General features: G+C 48.9%; 1 protein-coding gene and 1 long non-coding RNA gene across 4 annotated transcripts in view; one reads left to right on the forward strand and one right to left on the reverse strand.

Annotated features, from left to right (window-relative positions):
• The window catches only part of RASGRF1 (Ras protein specific guanine nucleotide releasing factor 1), a 100,145-nt gene that overhangs the window by 28,732 nt on the left and 53,361 nt on the right, over window positions 1–18,052 (reverse strand). For all 3 annotated transcript variants that reach the window (XM_043524707.1, XM_037911190.2, XM_043524708.1), the window contains 10 exons: window positions 17,449–17,609; window positions 15,815–15,878; window positions 12,915–13,051; window positions 11,211–11,293; window positions 9,162–9,410; window positions 7,860–8,230; window positions 4,181–4,306; window positions 2,999–3,169; window positions 1,450–1,556; window positions 374–486 (listed from right to left, as the gene is read on the reverse strand). In XM_043524707.1, coding sequence (XP_043380642.1) covers window positions 374–486; window positions 1,450–1,556; window positions 2,999–3,169; window positions 4,181–4,306; window positions 7,860–8,230; window positions 9,162–9,410; window positions 11,211–11,293; window positions 12,915–13,051; window positions 15,815–15,878; window positions 17,449–17,609 — 1,582 coding nt within the window. The remainder of the gene's footprint in view (window positions 1–373; window positions 487–1,449; window positions 1,557–2,998; window positions 3,170–4,180; window positions 4,307–7,859; window positions 8,231–9,161; window positions 9,411–11,210; window positions 11,294–12,914; window positions 13,052–15,814; window positions 15,879–17,448; window positions 17,610–18,052) is intronic.
• LOC119567219 overlaps window positions 1–18,052 on the forward strand; it is a 58,413-nt gene that overhangs the window by 25,443 nt on the left and 14,918 nt on the right. The gene's annotated exons all lie outside the window — the stretch shown is intronic.

Raw genomic sequence — 18,052 nt, forward strand, 5'->3', positions numbered from 1 at the left:
GGGTGATTTATGCTGGGTTATCTGATTCAATTGGGGGGGACTGAAGGATCTGTTTGTTTAGTATGTTCTTCATGGAGTATTGAACGGCGCCCAGGGCCCTGGAGGGGCTGTGCTCTTTCATTGGAGCTTGTAAAAATCGAAATATACAAACTCAGTCTGGGCAGGGAGTAACTTGCCGCTCTTACAGCAGTGTCACTGAACAGAGAATCTGGCTCATCTTTGATGTTTGCTTCCCGAATCGTATAATCTAATTACTGGTAAAACTGCTCAGGGAACATGTTACTCCCCCTCCATCTGGGTGAAAGCAGGTGGTAGCTGCTAACAACAGCATAATGCTCTGGGAAAACGTGCATTCCCACTAATAAGCCTTTACCTTATAATATTGGCTGCTGCTTTTCTCTCCTGGGTCAGGAGCTCAGGATCATGGATAACTTCTTCCAGAAAGCTGATCACTTTACATTTTAGTTCATCATTGGTTTCAAAGTCCTGCCAAAAGCATGTACAGTTAAAGGGTTTCACACATTTTATTCAGATTATAGTACATTACAAGCAGGTTCACTGTCTTATTTCCCTTTATAAACCTCTCCACGATTAATCACTATGGTATCTCTGCCTGCAAGAAGAGACAGAACATGCTGTCTGCTCCCCCTAAGGAAGAAAAACAGCTTGTCCTCTTGTCAGTTACAATCTGTTTGTGCCGCAGAAGATCTTCAAGAGAGGAATTCAAAAGGGATGGCACTGCACCCACTTTGTTCTTTGCATTTGCATGAACGGCACCTGGACAGAGCAGAGTTTGGGCACGATTGTTAATAAACTGCACTGCCCCTGTGGCTCCACACTCCACCACAAACAATGCCAGCGCTGAGAGGCAGGTGAGAGAAAGGGGAATGGTGCCACAGAGAGCTGAGCAGCCCTCAGGCCATTTCAATCCCAAACACATTTTACTAACCTCTTCCTGCAACCCCTTCCTCTTGCACACAAAAACCCAACCCACTGTTATGACCCAGCCTTGTATTTTGGTACCCGGGTCGGACAAACAATGAGGGTTCTGTTGGTTTGGATGCTCCGTACATGCTACGTTGCTGTAACATCAGTGACTGTTCTGTTTTGCATCTGCAGATTCCTCAGCCTCCCCTCTTCAGCAGCTCGGAGCTTTTCTCTCCTTGTGCAAATTATACAAACACAGGGAAAGGCAGTTCTTCCAGCTGATGGCCAACATGCTCAGCCAATAAGCGTACAGTGGCATTCACCCCCAAGCAGAGAGCACCCCCAAGGCCTATTAAGGGGTGTACAGGGCCCTCTGCACTGGGTGAATTTCACCGTAATCAACAGGACCGCTCATCGTCCCATTATTGTTCAGTAAAATCTCATCCTATTGCCTCAGTGCAGCCTCTGCCTCACACAGCCATAGAGACGCAACCATCCCTTTGTCCCAGGGCTAACAAGTACCTGCGAGTGTTTGGAGACCCAGTGGCGCAGAACATTGAGCACTCTGTTGGTTGCAGCTCTCCTTATCACGAACTCTTTGTCCCCATTCCTTTGGTCAGGGGGAAAGCCTAAAATCATTGCAAAGAACTTAGCACATATACAATTATTTTAGGAATTACTTCAAATATTAAGTTTCAGAGGAGCAGCCGTGTCAGTCGGTATCCACAAAAAGAACAGGAGGACTTGGGGCACCTTAGAGACGAACCAATTTATTTGAGCATAAGCTTTCGTGAGCTACGTGTGTATGGTAACACCCATTGTTTCATGTTCTCTGTGTATATAAATCTCCCCACTGTATTTTCCACTGCATGCATCTGATGAAGTGGGCTGTAGCTCATGAAAGCTTATGCTCAAATACATTTGTTAGTCTCTAAGGTGCCACAAGTCCTCCTATTCTTTTTTAAAAATATTAACAATTTAACAGAAATCATGTGGAACAGCCCGAATGGCCAGTTAATCCCTTACGTTTAAAGGGAAACTCTGAGAACTAACCCTGTTTGTAGGCAGAGGCTCTGGCGGGCACACGAGAGAGCTGTGTGCATTCAAGCACTTGGATTTGGGTGCGCAAACAAAACTGCACATGCAAATGGAGACTCGGCATTTGCACATGCAAATGGATGGGTGCAATACAATACACTGATCATCACCTGCACAGGGCTAAATCCTCTGGGACCCCTTTCTCTCAGAGTCCATCCTTCCCACTGTGCCCAGCTACCGCACAGGTGAGTAGCCATGTTTGAGCTGCTGGTCCCCTGGTGTGGTGGGGCACCCCCCAGCCCTGCAGTGGAAAGGCTAACGAGCATTCCTGTACTCAGGTGCCCCTGCAGAACGTGCTCCACCTGGAGAAGTGGCGTTTAAGTGGGTGAGACTGGCCGCAGAAGGGGGTGGGGAGTTTTCCCAGGGACAGGGACGGCTAGTGCCCGGGAACAAGGCGAGCTCAGCCTGAGGCAGTTGCTAACCTTTCCCTTTAGCCCCCTGTTCGAGGCAGTCGGACTTGACAAGATGCATACAAGCGAAGGCCCTGGGGGGCTGCGGGAGTGGGGCAGGGAAGCGCTGCTAGAGGCTAACGACAAGGGGACTGTAAATCGAGCTCTGAAAAGGACTCGAGGAGTGAGGGAACTCCCGCCGAGAACAATGAGATTGCCCACAAGTGGGGGCTCATGTTGGGCACCCAGGGGCAAGAGACTCAAAGCTACCACGGCTCAAGCCCAAGCTGAGGGCCAGCCGACTACACCTGGCCACATGCTCTCTGCTGCAGCATGATCTACTATGCAGTGGGTTGTCCTTTGTCCTTGGTCTATTTTTTTTAAGGGAAGCATCCTATTGAATAATATGGGATGATGCTGTATTTATTTGAGGGAACAGTAACCAGATACAGCGGTGATGGTCGCCCTATAAATAAACTCTTTGTCCCATACTCCATAGCTGTGTAGCTCACGGTTCTCTTCACGTGGGAGAACTGCAACCTGCCCCAAGCTAGAGAGCATTGTTCTCCCAAGTGCATCCTCACCTGCACTTGCTAACGACATCCTTCTATATTTCTCCTTGGCCGGGGTGCCTTCGTTGGCTCCAGCAGTCGCTATCGCAAAAGCGGAAGCAGCTGACAGGGCACTGCGGTTATTGTCAAGCTCCCGGCAAGACGTCATAACGACTCCATTGTTATAAGAAAACAATGAGAAATCTAGAAAAGGAAGTGGGAGAACGAGGTCAGGCACAGAAGGTAAAGGTCATCTCCTCAGCTTTACCCGTTCGTTTACCCATTTCCGCATGGGACAGAATGCTGCCCTTGGAAACGCATGAGCAGCATCCCCAGAATCGTAGCCCAACTGCCACCTTCTCAGCTTTAGCAGGGCGTAAACCAAGAGTGTTCTACAGAAATTCAAAACATCTACCACGGGAGAGTTTACGGGAGGAGTCTATCCTCCCCCTAGGCTTTATCAAACGTCTCACTGAACGACAGAGTTCTCTGTTCAATCCCACAGAATGGGGGTTAAAACATACAGAATGCTTTTCGTGTTCTCTAGGCATTGCCCCACAAAAGCTATGCAATACTTATTTCTTGTGTGCACAGTCTATTATCTCACAAATCTCTACACACGCCCTGACCTCTTTATGGGATGCAGGCCTAGTTTCCTCCCTGGGACACCTAGCACAGCATAGAAGTTTGAGGCAGACCTAAACGATGATGCAGCACTGATTCTTAGGCCTTGCAGTTCAGAGCCCAGGCTGAATGGCTTCACAAAGGGGCTCTGGCTAACACACTCCAGTTGTTGCTCAGGTTGCTAACACCCTCAGAAAGGAGAAGAGAACTATTTCTGACAAGACATTCAAAGAGCGTGGCTCCTCGCATCACCCGAGAGCTCACATCATCACAGGAACATTCACTGCAGAATGCATTGCAGCCTGGAGGAAGGTACTCATCCACTGGGCCAGAGTGAAACATCTGCAGGACACAGGTGCAACTAGACAAAACCCTGCCCTTCACCATTCTTGTAGGAAAAAAAAAAAAAAATCAAGAGAAAGGTCCTGCTTCTCTTCCCATGTACACCAGTTTTACACCAGTGTATTTCCACTGACTTCAATGGAACTTCTCCTGATTTACTCCAGCAGAGCTGAGAGGAGAATCAGGTCCAAAGAGTAAACGTAGTGCTGCAAATACTCCAGGTGCTAGATGACTCTCTGCACACGTTACCTGATGAATTTTTGCATTTGACGGCTTTAGGAGTAGTTGGAGATTTCGTTGGCGAGGTCTCCGTTTCTGCTTCATCGCTCTGGTTTGGATCAGTGTCTGACTCCTCCCGAACTGATACCTCGGAACCTGGAGGAAGCAAGGAGCTGGTTCAAATTCCCCACTTGTAACTGTCGATACTGCAGCAAAACAAGGTTTGGAAGCCGGTGCGAATCAGGCACGTTTTAGCGCCTTCAAATCTCTCTACAGTCCAAAAGGGACTTGTTACCCTGCTTTATTCAGCACTGGACACACGAGAATCGAAAGCACCAAAGTTCTGTTGCCTGAGAATTATTTTTGGTTTTTCTTTGGTCCTAAATTCTAAAATGTTTTGCACAATTAAACTGGTCACTGTCTGACCTGGGTAACCCACAAGCCTTTACACAGCTCAGAAAGTTATTCAGCTTTTAGTTGCCACACGGCATGTAAATAACTTCGGCTGACGGCGTTCCCGGGGTTTGGAAGTTCTACACTGAAGTGTCAGCGTCGGGCTCAGAAGATGGAGGCTCTGTTTATTGGTGGTGAAGCTGGTAACAGAACTGCTGAGCAACACAACAGCCTAGTGCAAATTAAACGTGGGTGTAAGGTCACTGGGATGGAATAGATGGTTAATGGTGTAACGCGGGGAATTTACACTGGTCATCCACTGAAAGCTTCAGGCCAAATCACTACATATAATGGGAAGTGGGGTTCCATGATGCCTATCCTACCCCACTTGCACATCCCATGCCATCTCAGAATGTCACCACATGGGCCTCTGGTCTTCTGCCTGGCTCAGGGCCTCTAATTGTGTGTATCCAATCACCAGTGGGTACAGTTCATGAACCAAGGTCAGAGTGCACTTTGTACACTCAAATGATAACATTTGCACAGACAAGATGAGGTGTGTGCGTACAAATGAGAGTGCCCTCAGGACAGCAGGGGGCCTAGTGGTGTTCACAACCCAAGTGAATACCAAGTGAAAATGGGGCAGATTCTAGGAGGCGCATGTGTTAATTGGGAGTAACTAGTTATAGATCTGTCCATCTCTTTCTTAGCATTTCCCTTTCAAACAACGTTTTCTAGACTTTTGAGGCCAGATTCTTAGCTAGTGTAAATCCTAGAATCGTAGGACTGGAAGGGACCTCGAGAGGTCATCTAGTCCAGTCCCCAGCACTCGTGGCAGAACTAAGTATTGTCGAGACCATCCCTGACAGGGGTTTGTCCAACCTGCTCTTAAAAATCCCCAATGACAGAGATTCCACAACCTCCCTAGGCAATTTATTCCAGTGCTTCACCACCCTGACAGTTAGGAAGTTTTTCCTAATGTCCAACCTAAACCTCCCTTGATGCAATTTAAGCCCATTGCTTCTTGTCCTGTCCTCGGAGGTTAAGGGGAATAATTTCTCTCCCTCCTCCTTATAGCAACTTTTTATATACTTGAAAACTTTCATGTCCCCTCTTAGTTGTCTCTTCTCCAGACTAAACAAACCCCATTGTTTCAATCTTCCCTCATATGTCATGTTTTCTAGACTTTTCATTGTTTTTGTTGCTCTTCTCTGGACTTTCTCCAATCTGTCCCCATCTTTCCTACAATGGGTGTAGCTCCACAGAGGTCAGAGGTGTTAAACTTGTTGGATCATATTAAATAAGTTCTGTATTAAAATCACAAATGAGTTTGATTCCCCATAGTTTAAATTCCAGGGTATTACTAATTAAGAGGGCTCTTGGGTTTTGGTACTGTTTCTCTCCCTCTATGTGTGAAACTTGCAAGCTGCTAATTGTGTTAGTACATTCTAAGACAGAGTATGTTCTCAAAGCAATTCACACAGAGAGAGACTCAAAGCAATACTCTGAAACAACAGAAACAGCACCCAGAGACTCCCCGCCCTTTTGTTGTAATAACAATTGTGATTAAAACAGAGATAGAGGATGTATGTGGATGGATGCTTGGTGTGGATAATAACTAAATGATCAGGGAGGTGCCAGCCTAAGAATCCAGTGTCCATTGGCTGAAGAAGGCGTCAAGTGGAAATAACCAGAGGACCCCCGGAGGGCAGACTGGAATCCACCCAACAGCCTCAAGAATGGGAGAACCAAAGAACAAGATAACATCTTGGAGCCGTCAGGAATGTGCTATTTGCTTATTGATTCAGCAACAACATGATGAAGCAATTCCCATAGACTGGCATAGGAAGAAATTCCTATAAAAATAGACTCTAAAAAGTGAGAACTTTGGGGGTCCGATTCTGCAAAGCAACTTCCAGGAGCATCAGATGAGCATCTGACAAGGCCCTGCTCCCTCCTCATGTCCAGGCCACCTGGCCACTGGCTTGGCATGAGCAACTCTAAGGCTGGTAACTATGATAACAACCTTGCAGAACCTGTGTGTGTGTGTGTGTGTGTGTGTGTGAATAAATATGAGATTGAATGGAATGTTATAGCTGTAACTAACTGCTTACTATGATTCTTTCTGTATTCACAATAAATGTGGTATTTTGCCTTTTTCCCTTTAATAAGATCCTGCTGGTTTTTAATTTATTGGTATAACAAACTGATTTACAACAACTGGGGATCAGGCTCTTTGTCTTTGATAACTTCCAGCTGACCCTGCACTCCTTAGCCAGGCCAAGTTCCCATCTCTGCCCTCGCCTGCACCACGCAACTGGGCTGGCGCAAAGGGGGTGGGGGTCTGGATTTGGCGAAGGACAGGCCAGTTCTGAGTGGTATCTGCAGGACTGGCTCCCTACTGGCGCCGCTTGGACACAAAGGGAGAGATTTTTTAAAGCTGCCCTTTGCTCTTTCACCCACAAACTGCAGGTGCAAATAACTGTGACTTTGTCAATCAGATGGAGAGAAACGGTGCCAGGCCTGCCAAGTTAATATGCTCTTCCCAGTCCTTGATCCGACAGGCTCTGGTCAGATCCTTAGAGCTGTACGTGACAGGAGACCTGGCTAACGTCGGGTGGGTGTTTAATCCCAAATCCCTGGCACTGAGCAGTTTGAGGGGCTGGTCAGTTTGCCTGGCTCAGAGTGTCCCTCCCCACGGATTGTGCTGTGAGCCAGGGTTACAGTTACACTTGGCCAGGTTTGGCCTCCCCTTCCTTTCTCCTGCTCTGTCTTTCTGACATTTATAGGTCTGTGTTTTGGTGTCAGCTGGGGCAGCCGGCAGCCAGCAGCCAGGACAGTTCACCTTCCGTTTGTGGTAAGACAATTGTGTTCCCACCTGGCTCAGGCTCTCTTCCTTCAGCACCTTATCTGGCCATGTTGTAATCCAGTGGGGGTCTCCATGTGTCCTGGCCTCTCCATGTCGCCTGACTCACACGCCTCAGCTGTTGCTCTGGGTGCCAGCACTTCTGCTGGCCTGACCTCACTTCTCCACAGCCCAGGCGCTAATGTGTGTGTTCCCAAATCCCTCCTCAGCCACCTACAGACATTTTCTTCCCCACGTTAGGTTGGCTGGATTGCCGCATGGTCCCCGCAGGCTGGGGTAAGTTTCGTGGCCTCTTGCATGTGAATTATACATTCCTGCTAAAGCCTACAAATGCCACACACTCTTCTCTTGCAAGACAAAACTGGGCCCGTTTCCACTGCCTCCCTCTGCTCAGATCCCCACTGTTTGCCTGAGAACCTCTCACCAGCCTGTGAACTAACAGTGACTTACCTGGCTTGTTCGGAGGAGTCTCCTCTTGTTTTTCAGATGCAGTTTCACCTTCATCAGGTATTTTATTGGGGTAGTTACTGGACACGTAAAGTTTGTTTATATCAAGAGTGGTCTTACTAAAGGGTGACATGGAAGAGTACATGCTTGCATAGCCATTGGAGGAGCAACTCAATGCAGCCAGGTCCAGAGCCTTCCCTCCCGTGATGATGGGGATGTTTAAGGACAGCTTCCGTCTTCGGCTCGGAGAGGATGACTTGGTGATGGACAGCGGGGGAGGGGATGAGAATTTCCGATTTGCTCTTGGAGATTTGGGCGGCTCGCCGTAAAGCAGTTTGGTGTTCTGGCTGCTTGCAAACAAGAGCTCCAGTGACCTGGGTTGAAACAAAAGCGGATTCCCATTCATCCTGCTTTAAAGCTAGGGTGACCATAGGTCCCGTTTTGGCTGGGACAGTCCCTTTTTTAAGCCCTGTCCTGGCTGTCCTGACTTTTTTGGCAAAATTGGGCATTTGTCCCTTTTGCTCTTGCCAACTGATGAACAGCCAAAAAAACAGGGTGCAACCCTTAGTGGGGTGCGACCCCTAGTGGAGTGCAGAGGAACACGTGAGGAGGAGGGGGCAAGCAGCAACGCCAGCCCTGAGTGGGAGGAAGGGCTTGGGAGAGCGTCTTGGGCTGGTGGCAGGGGATCTTGGGCCAGCCCCACATGCAGGAGGTAGGGGGGCCTCAGGCTGGTCTCAAGCGGGCAGGAGGTAGGGGGGGACCTTGGGCCATCCCCAAGCAGGCAGGCAGCAGGAGGGGCTCGCGTGACCCACTATTCAGCCCGAATCTTCCCCTTCCTAATTCTGCCTCTTATTCCTCGTTCCAGCCCTTTTCACTCTTCTGAAAGACTCTGCTTTCTCCTTGATTTCTGTAGACTTATTTTCCCAAGTCATTGCTTAGCCAAAGCTAAAAGTAGCTAACTCTTGCAACATGGTGGATAAATGGGGGGAAAGCTGTGTCGTTACAATATGAGCAGTAGTAACAGTAGTGTTAAAATTATCAAGGAACTTTAACGAACAACACTCCAGCCAAATGAAATTCATAATGGGGTGGGGGGGGGTGTCATCTGAGCATTTTACAGACAGGGAACTGAGACACAAGTGAGTGTATGTCTTGCCCAACATAACCCAGCAAGGGACTGAGGGAGCCAGGGAAAAACCCAGGAGTCCTGACCTCAGAGCCCCTTCTCTAGCCCTCAGACCACAGGCCACTTCCCCCGGGTGTCAGGGCTCCGGTTCACGCACAGAGGAGGCTGAGCAGCCTCACCTTGCAGGAATTGCACTGATGGGTTTCTTGTAGATAGTGATGAGTTTGTCCAGAACGACCACCGCTGTGGTGAACACCCGGTACGAATGCAGAAACGTGTTGAGAAAGTCGATGCTGAGGAACCGCAGGTCCGTCAGCCTCTCCAAGAGCCGCTCCACGCTTGCATAGCGGATCTGAAGGACCTTGCAGGAATTCATCGTTTTACTGAACCTAATGTCGACATCGTCACAATACAAGCTGGCATCAGACCTGCGGGGATACAGAAACTCTCTGATCCAGCCTGGAGTGACCCCACTGCGCTGTGTAGGCAGATACACTTCACCTGGATATACCTACGTGGGGTGCAGAGTGAGACCGTACTGACTCCCCACGGTTAACTGAACACTGGCGTTCTCTTGGAGAGCCTCTTAATTAACGTTCTGATCTGTGAGCCTCCCCAGGGGAACGTGACAATCGCCATCCCAGTGTGCATGGAAACACTCTGGGATACGCAAGAGCAGCAGATTTGCTGTAAACGAGTTAAACTTTGAAGTTCTGCAGTGTCTGCGGTGTGAGAAAGCAGCTGAGCAGAGCGGCCCACAGCCCCTGCCCCCGGGAGGGGTTTGTCAGAATCTAGGGACGTGCACACTGTTACTGTGGCTTCCACACAACCAGGCGCCTCAGAGAGGGTGCAGGACGGCCACGCATCGGCTGGAGCCTGAATCAGCAGGAATTTTCCCATGCAACAGACGCAGGGGCGCAGGCTGCACCGCCCTGGAAAAGGCACAGAGGACTCCCCAGGCCATGCCAGGCTGGCTGGGTACGGGGAAGAGGGCAGAGCCATAGCCCCGCTCTCCCCGAGATGCGCTAAGATCTGTGGAGTCACCGCAGGGATGAACTGGGCTCATCCCCATCTGTCACAGGGAGCAAAGGGTCAGCCAACAGCGAGGCTCAACGCTGCTTTGTGGTCAGGGGTGACTAGAATGAAATGGGGTTGAGAGTGGAAACTTCCTGGCATCAGGGCTATTGGAACAATGTGTGCATGGGGGGGCTGAGAGCCAACGACCCAAACTGGAAACCACTTCAAGCCAGGGGGTGCGGGAGCAGCACCCCCAGCACCTCCAGTTCCAGCACCTACGCCTGGCATTGATACGAGCTAGAACTGACTCGCTGGAGGAAAGTGACTGTGGACCAGGAGGAACATGATGGGTGTCTACTGGAAGATGTCCTGTCCTAGAACCATATCCGCTTGGCCTGGTTGCTATTGTACTGCGAGGTAGGGGACTCTGGTTCCTGCCCCACCTTCATCCCCCCCATACCCATTTCATCTGTATTTTAGAAAACATTACATCAGTAATAATTATTGTCAGATCACTGACAAAGAAACCATAGAATCCTAATGCCCAGAATGGAATTACGCCAATGTAAAGGCCTGTGAGCAGCATGGGAGGAGACCAGGAGAAATCCACACTGCACCAGTATATATGGCATCCACAGAGGTAGCTGCCTTTGTATTTCCTTGAGCCCTTTCTTTTTAATCTTTTGTTTTTCCCTTTCTTTATTCCTCCGCATTTGTCCTCTTGAAGCTCCCCCCTTCCCACACAGCTCCTCCCACCTCCCTTCACACAGCCCTGAGCAAATGTCCTCTCCCCAAACATCACCGACAAAACCCTGCTAATGTGGTGTAATCATCGCCACCTCAACAGAGCACACGGCAGCTCCTAGACACAAAGAAAAATCTCCAGGGCCCCAAACAAACATCACAGGCCTTTGTTGTAGAATGTCTCCTCAGCCTGGCCCATCACTAACTGTTACAATATTTCTATGGTGATCATCGATTACTGGTGTGTGACAAGTAGGGTTACACACAAAGGGTTTAGTCTTGCACTGATTACGCAGGCAAAGCTCCCACCGGCTTCCAGATGGAGCCATCTCGGCGATTTGAACGCTATGGGGTCCCAAGGGAGTTCTGCAGGTTCAGGGGCAGAGTTAAACCCAGGGGCCTCTGTAGCCAAGCTACGTTTGCTCAGCGCTCAGCGTTACACGTCTCCCAACGCACAAAGCACCTACTTGATCATCTGGGGAACGGTGACTTTTGAGTTCTCCTCAAATGCATTCATCATGAGGCCATTGCATCGAATGTTGTCTACACACTGGAACACAGAAGGGTCAGGGAATGGAGAACGCAAGTTACACCGGAAAGAGAATTTGTTTCGAGGCTCGATACAGGATTTGATCAGTTGCTGAGATCACAGCATAAGCGGACGTGATGTTGAACTAATCCAAACTGGATACATCCTCACTCATTTTATCTGCCAAGGGCCATTTGAAACGAAATTGATGCTCGAAATGCTGCTTTCCTCAGATACGAATGGCAATAAATACTGGGTGACCAGAGGGAGAAGAGTTCATGGCGGTCACTCTTTATTCCAGTTGCTAGTGGAGATGTTACAGAGAGCTACACAAATTAGCTTTTCTTCTAATACAGGATTTGGCATATTTAGACTGAAACTATCAGAGGTGGACTGGGCAAAACCACAGACAGGGATCTCCAGAAATGCTCTCTCCACCTCTGTTCTCCCAGTTAGACTCTTCCAGCCCAAGTCTCCTCCCAGAGGACTCTGCCTGACAGTCCTGGTAGAAATACTCTCTCACACCTTAGTCTGAGTGCCCTGACCCCTCCTCCTCTGCCGGTTACACACTATATGCCGTGTTGCTGTAGCTGTGTGGGTCCCAGGATACTAGTGCAGAAGGTGGGTGAGATAATCTCTTATTGAACCAACTTCTGTTGGTGAGAGAAACCAGCTTTCAAGCTGCCCTACTTGTCTCTCTCACCAGCAGAAGTTGGCGCAATAAAAGATATTACCTGGCCCATCTAGTTTCAATTATATACTCTAAGGCAGCCTCTCTCAGCATGTGGCCTACACCCTCCATATCTAAGGTTCCTGCCTATATCTATCCTGGGAAGCTATGACAAGAGTTAAACATACTACACTGCTTCCTCGCTGAAGAATACAGGACATTGCACAGCAAAAAGGTGGCTAAGAACGAGATGTTATAAAAATCTGCCATTGAAATCATCCATTTTTCTCTTCCTCCCAGCTGGAAGAGCAGTCCACACATTTCACGGAACCATATGGGCCCAACTCTTCACTTCTTTGCACCTTGTGGCATCATGTACGGTCTGCAAAGTGAGAGCAAAGTCGGTGTAAATTGCTGCCACTGGTGGGAGTGAGTGGGAAAGTCAGAGCTGGCAGCCTTTTCTGCTCCTTTTGCACAAACGTAAATGATCCGCTGGCTGCACGGGAAGGGAGGGTTGGGCCGATGGTATTTTTCCAAACGGAATGGGCCCCAATTTTAGCACAGATTTACTCCCACCTTTGATGTGTGCGTGTGAACTGCCCAGTGGCCAGAAAGCCCTGAATTCAACAAAATAAAATAAGAAATAAGAATTATTAATACTTCACATGGCACTTTCTCCTGTTGCTCTAGTTATTTTAATGACTTCAACCTCACAATACCCTCATGAGTTAAGCACTGTCTCTATTTTTCTAGATAGGAAAAGTGATGCATAGAAAGGTTAATGCAGATGTTCTCCAACTCAGGTGCCTAAAGTCAGGCATGATACCCATATGTGAGCTTCCAAATAAATGGCCTGATTTCAGAGGCAGTAAGCAATCTGCAACAGCCATGGAAACCCAGCGGGACTTTGAAATCGGCCCACCTCGTTAGGTGTCCAAGAATGGATTGGTTTTTTGCTTGATTTCTTCTTACCTGACTGATGTCACTGGTCCATGCAGCCTTTTCTTGCCTGGATGATGCCACCAAGATAACAGTAAAGGATGGAGAATCCTTTGGTTCCACTACAATTTTGAAATCAAGATGGTCTATGTCTTGCCCTGATGCTTTTGCTTTGTAATAGACAAGATAAACAAGCAGAGTAAGGTTTGAGGAGTTTTTTCTAGGACATTTTCCAATAGGCTTGTAAACAACATTTGCACTTTGTGGTTTTGTTTGGCCACGGCATGCACAGTTAACCGTGCAGAGGATACAAATTCAGAGCCTAAGCTTCCACATTGGTCATGAATCACCAACTCATACTGCTTTCCTCTTCTTCTTCTCACAGATGGAAGGAGCATCATTACTGGGGGGAGCCTGTGGATTTGTGCTTTCATGCAGAGAGAGCAAACCCATACTTTCAGTCTGAATAGCTTTTTTTGGCTGACCAAAGTGAGGCCCTGTTCTCAACTTGATGGTATCTGGCTCTTTCAATGCAATACCTTTTGAATGCTGCATCCGATCAATTCCAAAACCTCTGGGAATGTTTTAGGCATCAATGGCCCAAATCCTATTGATTTTGGTCAAAATGAGAAAGCCAGAAAGGAGAAATGGGGGACACATACAGCCCCATGCGTCCGGTTAGCAGAGCCATCATCCTCAGCCAGGTCTGTAATTATCCAAAGACCACAGAACTGGGTTACCCTCTGTTTATCCTCCCAATAGAGTTTAACACCCTGAGTGACTTTGCGAAATAACAGTGGGTTGAAGGGGGGCCATGCAGAGCCGCTAGCATGAGCAAGGGGAGTGGGCTGAGAGGGGGGTGGGTGGGAGCATGATCCACAGGGATCTTGTGGGGGGAAGGGAGGGATGGAAGGAGCCCCTGAGGTAAGCAAGGAGTGTGACCTACAGAGGCAATAAAGTGGGGGACTCCCCAGTTATAGATTAAGGAAAAGCGGAGAGGCTAGTTTTGAGAACTTGGCTGCAAACGTTTGGCTCCCCGGGTCACTCCTCCAACCTGACAGCCAGGTGTGCGGCTGTCACAGGCAGGCGGAGTTTCGCCACACGGCTCTTAGTTTTATGAGGAAGATTTTGAAGAGGACAGAAAATAGCAAGCTGGGTTTTCCATGACAAAGACTGTAATTAGACAGGGCTTGCTGCACTCCTACAGCAGCCTGGTTTTATTAGGCCATTAACACTGCAGTGCGTGACGAGGTTGGCCACCTTTGGAAGGTTATATTTAGGGTGACCATCCATCCCGTTTTTAAAGGGACAGTCCCGTTTTTTGGGACTTTTTCTCATATAGGTGCTGTGACAGGGTCGGGCCAGATGGGTACAGGAGAGTGACAGAAGGCAGATATATTAGCCCCAGGTTAAGTAGGTCCCTTTTCCCTGGGTAAGGTAACAGGGAAGGTTCCAGAACAATCACAAACTTTCTGGAAACAATTAAGGCAGACAGGCTGATTAGAACACCTGCAGCCAATCAAGAAGCTGCTAGAATCAATTAAGGCAGGCTAATCAGGGCACCTGGGTTTTAAAAAGGAGCTCACTTCAGTCTGTGGTGTGCATGTGAGGAGCTGGGAGCAAGAGGCGCTAGGAGCTGAGAGTGAGAACATGGACTGTTGGAGGACTGAGGTATACAAGCATTATCAGACACCAGGAGGAAGGTCCTATGGTGAGGATAAAGAAGGTGTTGGGAGGAGGCCATGGGGAAGTAGCCCAGGGAGTTGTAGCTGTCGCACAGCTGTTCCAGCAGGCACTCTAGACAGCTGCATTCCACAGGGCCCTGGGCTGGCACCCGGAGTAGAAGGCGGGCCCGGTTTCCCCCCAAACCTCCCAACTCCTGGTCAGACACAGGAGGAATTGACCTGGACTGAGGGTTCATGAAAACGGTCAAACTGAGGGCTGCCGTGAAGCTCCAAGGCGAGCAAATCCACCAATAAGCGCAAGACCCACCAAAGTAGAGGAGGAACTTTGTCACAGTGCCTATTACCCCCCACCCCCATCCCGTTTTTTCACAGTTGCTATCCGGTCACCCTAGTTATATTTGCATAGACGTGCCTCTGTTTTGTTCACGGCAGATAATGTATTTGATTCATGTCACCTTGTTTTCTGCTTATGGAATGGCTGCCAGTGGATCACAATGTCCTTGAATTATTCATTATTTGAATTTGCTCAACCAACTTGTTTGCACTTTTGGTTTTACCCTCTATGGACTGATTGCAAACAGCTCCCTGCAAGTCACTGTTAACTGCCATGAAAACTCCAGCCATGCTGGATGATTGCAAATGGCCTGTGGGTCACAGAGTATGACGTCTGTGTCCTGGTCTGATGAGAATTACTCTTGTATTCAAGACTGTGGCCTTAGAAGCCGCCTGGGCTTGGAATCTCCCAGACGCAGGTGGCAGGTTAGGGAGAAGCAGCTGCTAAGCAGGGTTGGGCCATTGAAATCTTTTCTCTGTCTGGGAGGCGTAGGTTTTGCCTTGGGAGCAAAATGAGTTGATTGAGTTACTGACTGGACCCCAAATTTATATTTCATTTTCTTGCATCACATACACACAACCTAACTGCACATGCCCTTAATCCTCATCGCAAGTGGATGGTCAGTCCTTATGGGTCTTTTCTAACGCTTCTGGGTCCTGGCTCTGAGGAGGGTTTCGCAGACTTTGCCCCCTTGTTGGGTCAGGCAGCGTCCAAGCCCACACCAAACACGCCACTTCTAGGGCCAATACTCGTTTCCAACATGTCTCCTTCCATTAGCAGGTGCGTGAGGAGAGCTCCAAGGAACGCACCCGGGGCTTGCATGCGCCCGAAGGGAATTCTTTTTTAAATTCGCACCAATAATAATGGACAGGGATTTCGGGGGTTGGGTTTGCCCAGCTCCATCTGATACCTACTTTCTTCATCAGTGCTCTCCTGCTCCTCCATCAAGGTGCAGTCGATGAGAGAGATCACGCCATTCTGAAAGAGAGGAACAGCCACAGAGGGAAGAAATGTGACACTCGCACAGGCACACATCAATCAATCTCTGCAGGAACCCCTCGGAGGGGCGGCCAGGGGGAGACGTGTCCATCTTCTTTGCTTTTTAAGCCCAGTTCCTGCAAACAGGAACCCACCAGGGTGACTCCTGGGCATAAAGTTAAGTACGTGCTCAAGTGTTTGCAGGATCGGGGCCTTATTTATTACAATTTGAAAGCAGATTCTATTGCCAATGAATTCAGTGTTTTGCCTGGTAGAAAATAAGTAATTAAATGCTTAGAAATTGCAATTTTCCCTGTACTGCTGATCAAACTAATTTGTTTATAAATTATTTAATAAGAACAGTAAATTAAGTTTCCCCAAAGTCTGTTGTAATAATCAGCAACTCTTTGCCATGGACTGTAATCTTTCAAACTGGTAATTTAATGTCAGTAAAGAACCATTTTTCTAAGATTCTCACTAAATTAACTGCAAAACATCCATAGACAAATGTGAGTGTCTTGGGAATGGTTTGGAGAAGCCTGTAAGTGTTATGTACAAATTTAGGCCTAATTAAAGATTCCCACTGAATAGATTGTCAGCAAATCACAAATAACTTCTCTTACTGAGAACTTGTAATTTTTATCTTAGCACATGACACAGAGCTCATTCCGTAAGTGACAGGATGTCCTAATCACATGCAATACGCTGAACTGCCCTGTTTGATTGCATTTAGACATCTGCAAAGCTACAATTATGTGAGGGAAATTGGCACCTTAAGAAACCTGTTTTAGGAGCTGCAAAGGTGACGGTAATAAGACAGACTATAACCCGCATTCCAGACCTACTGAGTTTGATAGGACTTTGGAAAGGCTTAATCTGGCAGGCCTGGCTTCCTGGAGTCCCCCCATCCATTTTACTTTTAACGGAGACAGAAATTCAGCTCCTCAAAGGTATTCAGGTGCCTAATTCCCATTGGGAATCTAGAGTGCAGCAGTTCTCCGGTGGTGTTCCATGGACTATCCACGTCCCACACAGCTGCAGAACGGAGCACTCTGAGAATAAGGCTCTAGGGGACTGGAAGGCTGCTCATGGCAGATCTCTCTCTTACAATACCGCCTGGAAAGCTGTCGCCCTGGAGCATGGCTGACTTTGAAGTCCCACAGTAGAGAAGCCATGGAACTGCTCCTGCTGCGGTGACGCTCATTTTAGGGCCTGGTGGGGTTAAAGCTTTCTAGGACAAAGTATCAGCCGCACCCTCCATTTCCCACTGCCTGCTTCTGCAGTCACAGTTGCTCACTTACAGGTGGATTTTGTGCACACAGTCAGTTGCTCATTCAAACGGAGGGGCAGGGAAGTAGGGTCTGGCTGGAGGCCAGTTGGAAATTCCACCCCTGATCTTCATCTGAATGCCGGCGTTGCTGTACTGACCCTGCCCAGCAGCGGGGGCGGATGGGTCACACTGAGCTCCCACAGCGAAACAACAAGGGGATTGCTGGGCGAGGTGACCCCCCCCGTACTGGGCTCGTATCTGCACGAGTGTGAGAGAATTGCCCCTTTCTGCAATTCGCACCTTGGTTAAGTGTAATTTTCCACCTGAGCCTCTCGTACAGATAATTAAGTGCTTGGAGAAGAGGAAGCATTGTCTCTCGCCCTCCTTCTTCAAGGACAGGGAGCCCAGCCTCCCTCTGGTGATCTTCCCTTTCTCGGACATCGGCACTTGGATGAGGGAACCTGTTGAGAGGACGAAATCCCATTACTGGCCCTTTGTGTCTCTTCTCGCCTGCAGGGGGTGTAGTTCTGTTTCAGACACATGATGCCAGAGTCAGACTGGCAAGGCAGCTGGTGAATAAAGTAGCCGGATGCCTCAGGCAGGAAGCCATGTGCTGCAAAGGGCAGGAAGACCCAGCTGTCACGGCTGTGAACCAGGGAAGCGGATCAAATGAAGGCTTCCGTTAGCAGCCCTGGCACACAAAGAGTGCTCCGGGGTGAGACATCCCAGGGGCCCCCACACCGACTTTCCCACCCCCAAGGTCCCATGGTGGGGCTGCCGGGGGAGCACTGCTGGTGGAGTAGCCATGTAGGGGGGCCTCTGCACACCCGCTGTGCTGCAGGGGGGTCTGTGTGCCACTCTCACTCCATGGCAGGCACCGAGCCCCTCCAGCCAAGCATGCTCG

Source organism: Chelonia mydas, chromosome 10, assembly GCF_015237465.2.
Source record: "Chelonia mydas isolate rCheMyd1 chromosome 10, rCheMyd1.pri.v2, whole genome shotgun sequence".
NCBI classification, from domain to species: Eukaryota; Metazoa; Chordata; order Testudines; family Cheloniidae; genus Chelonia; species Chelonia mydas.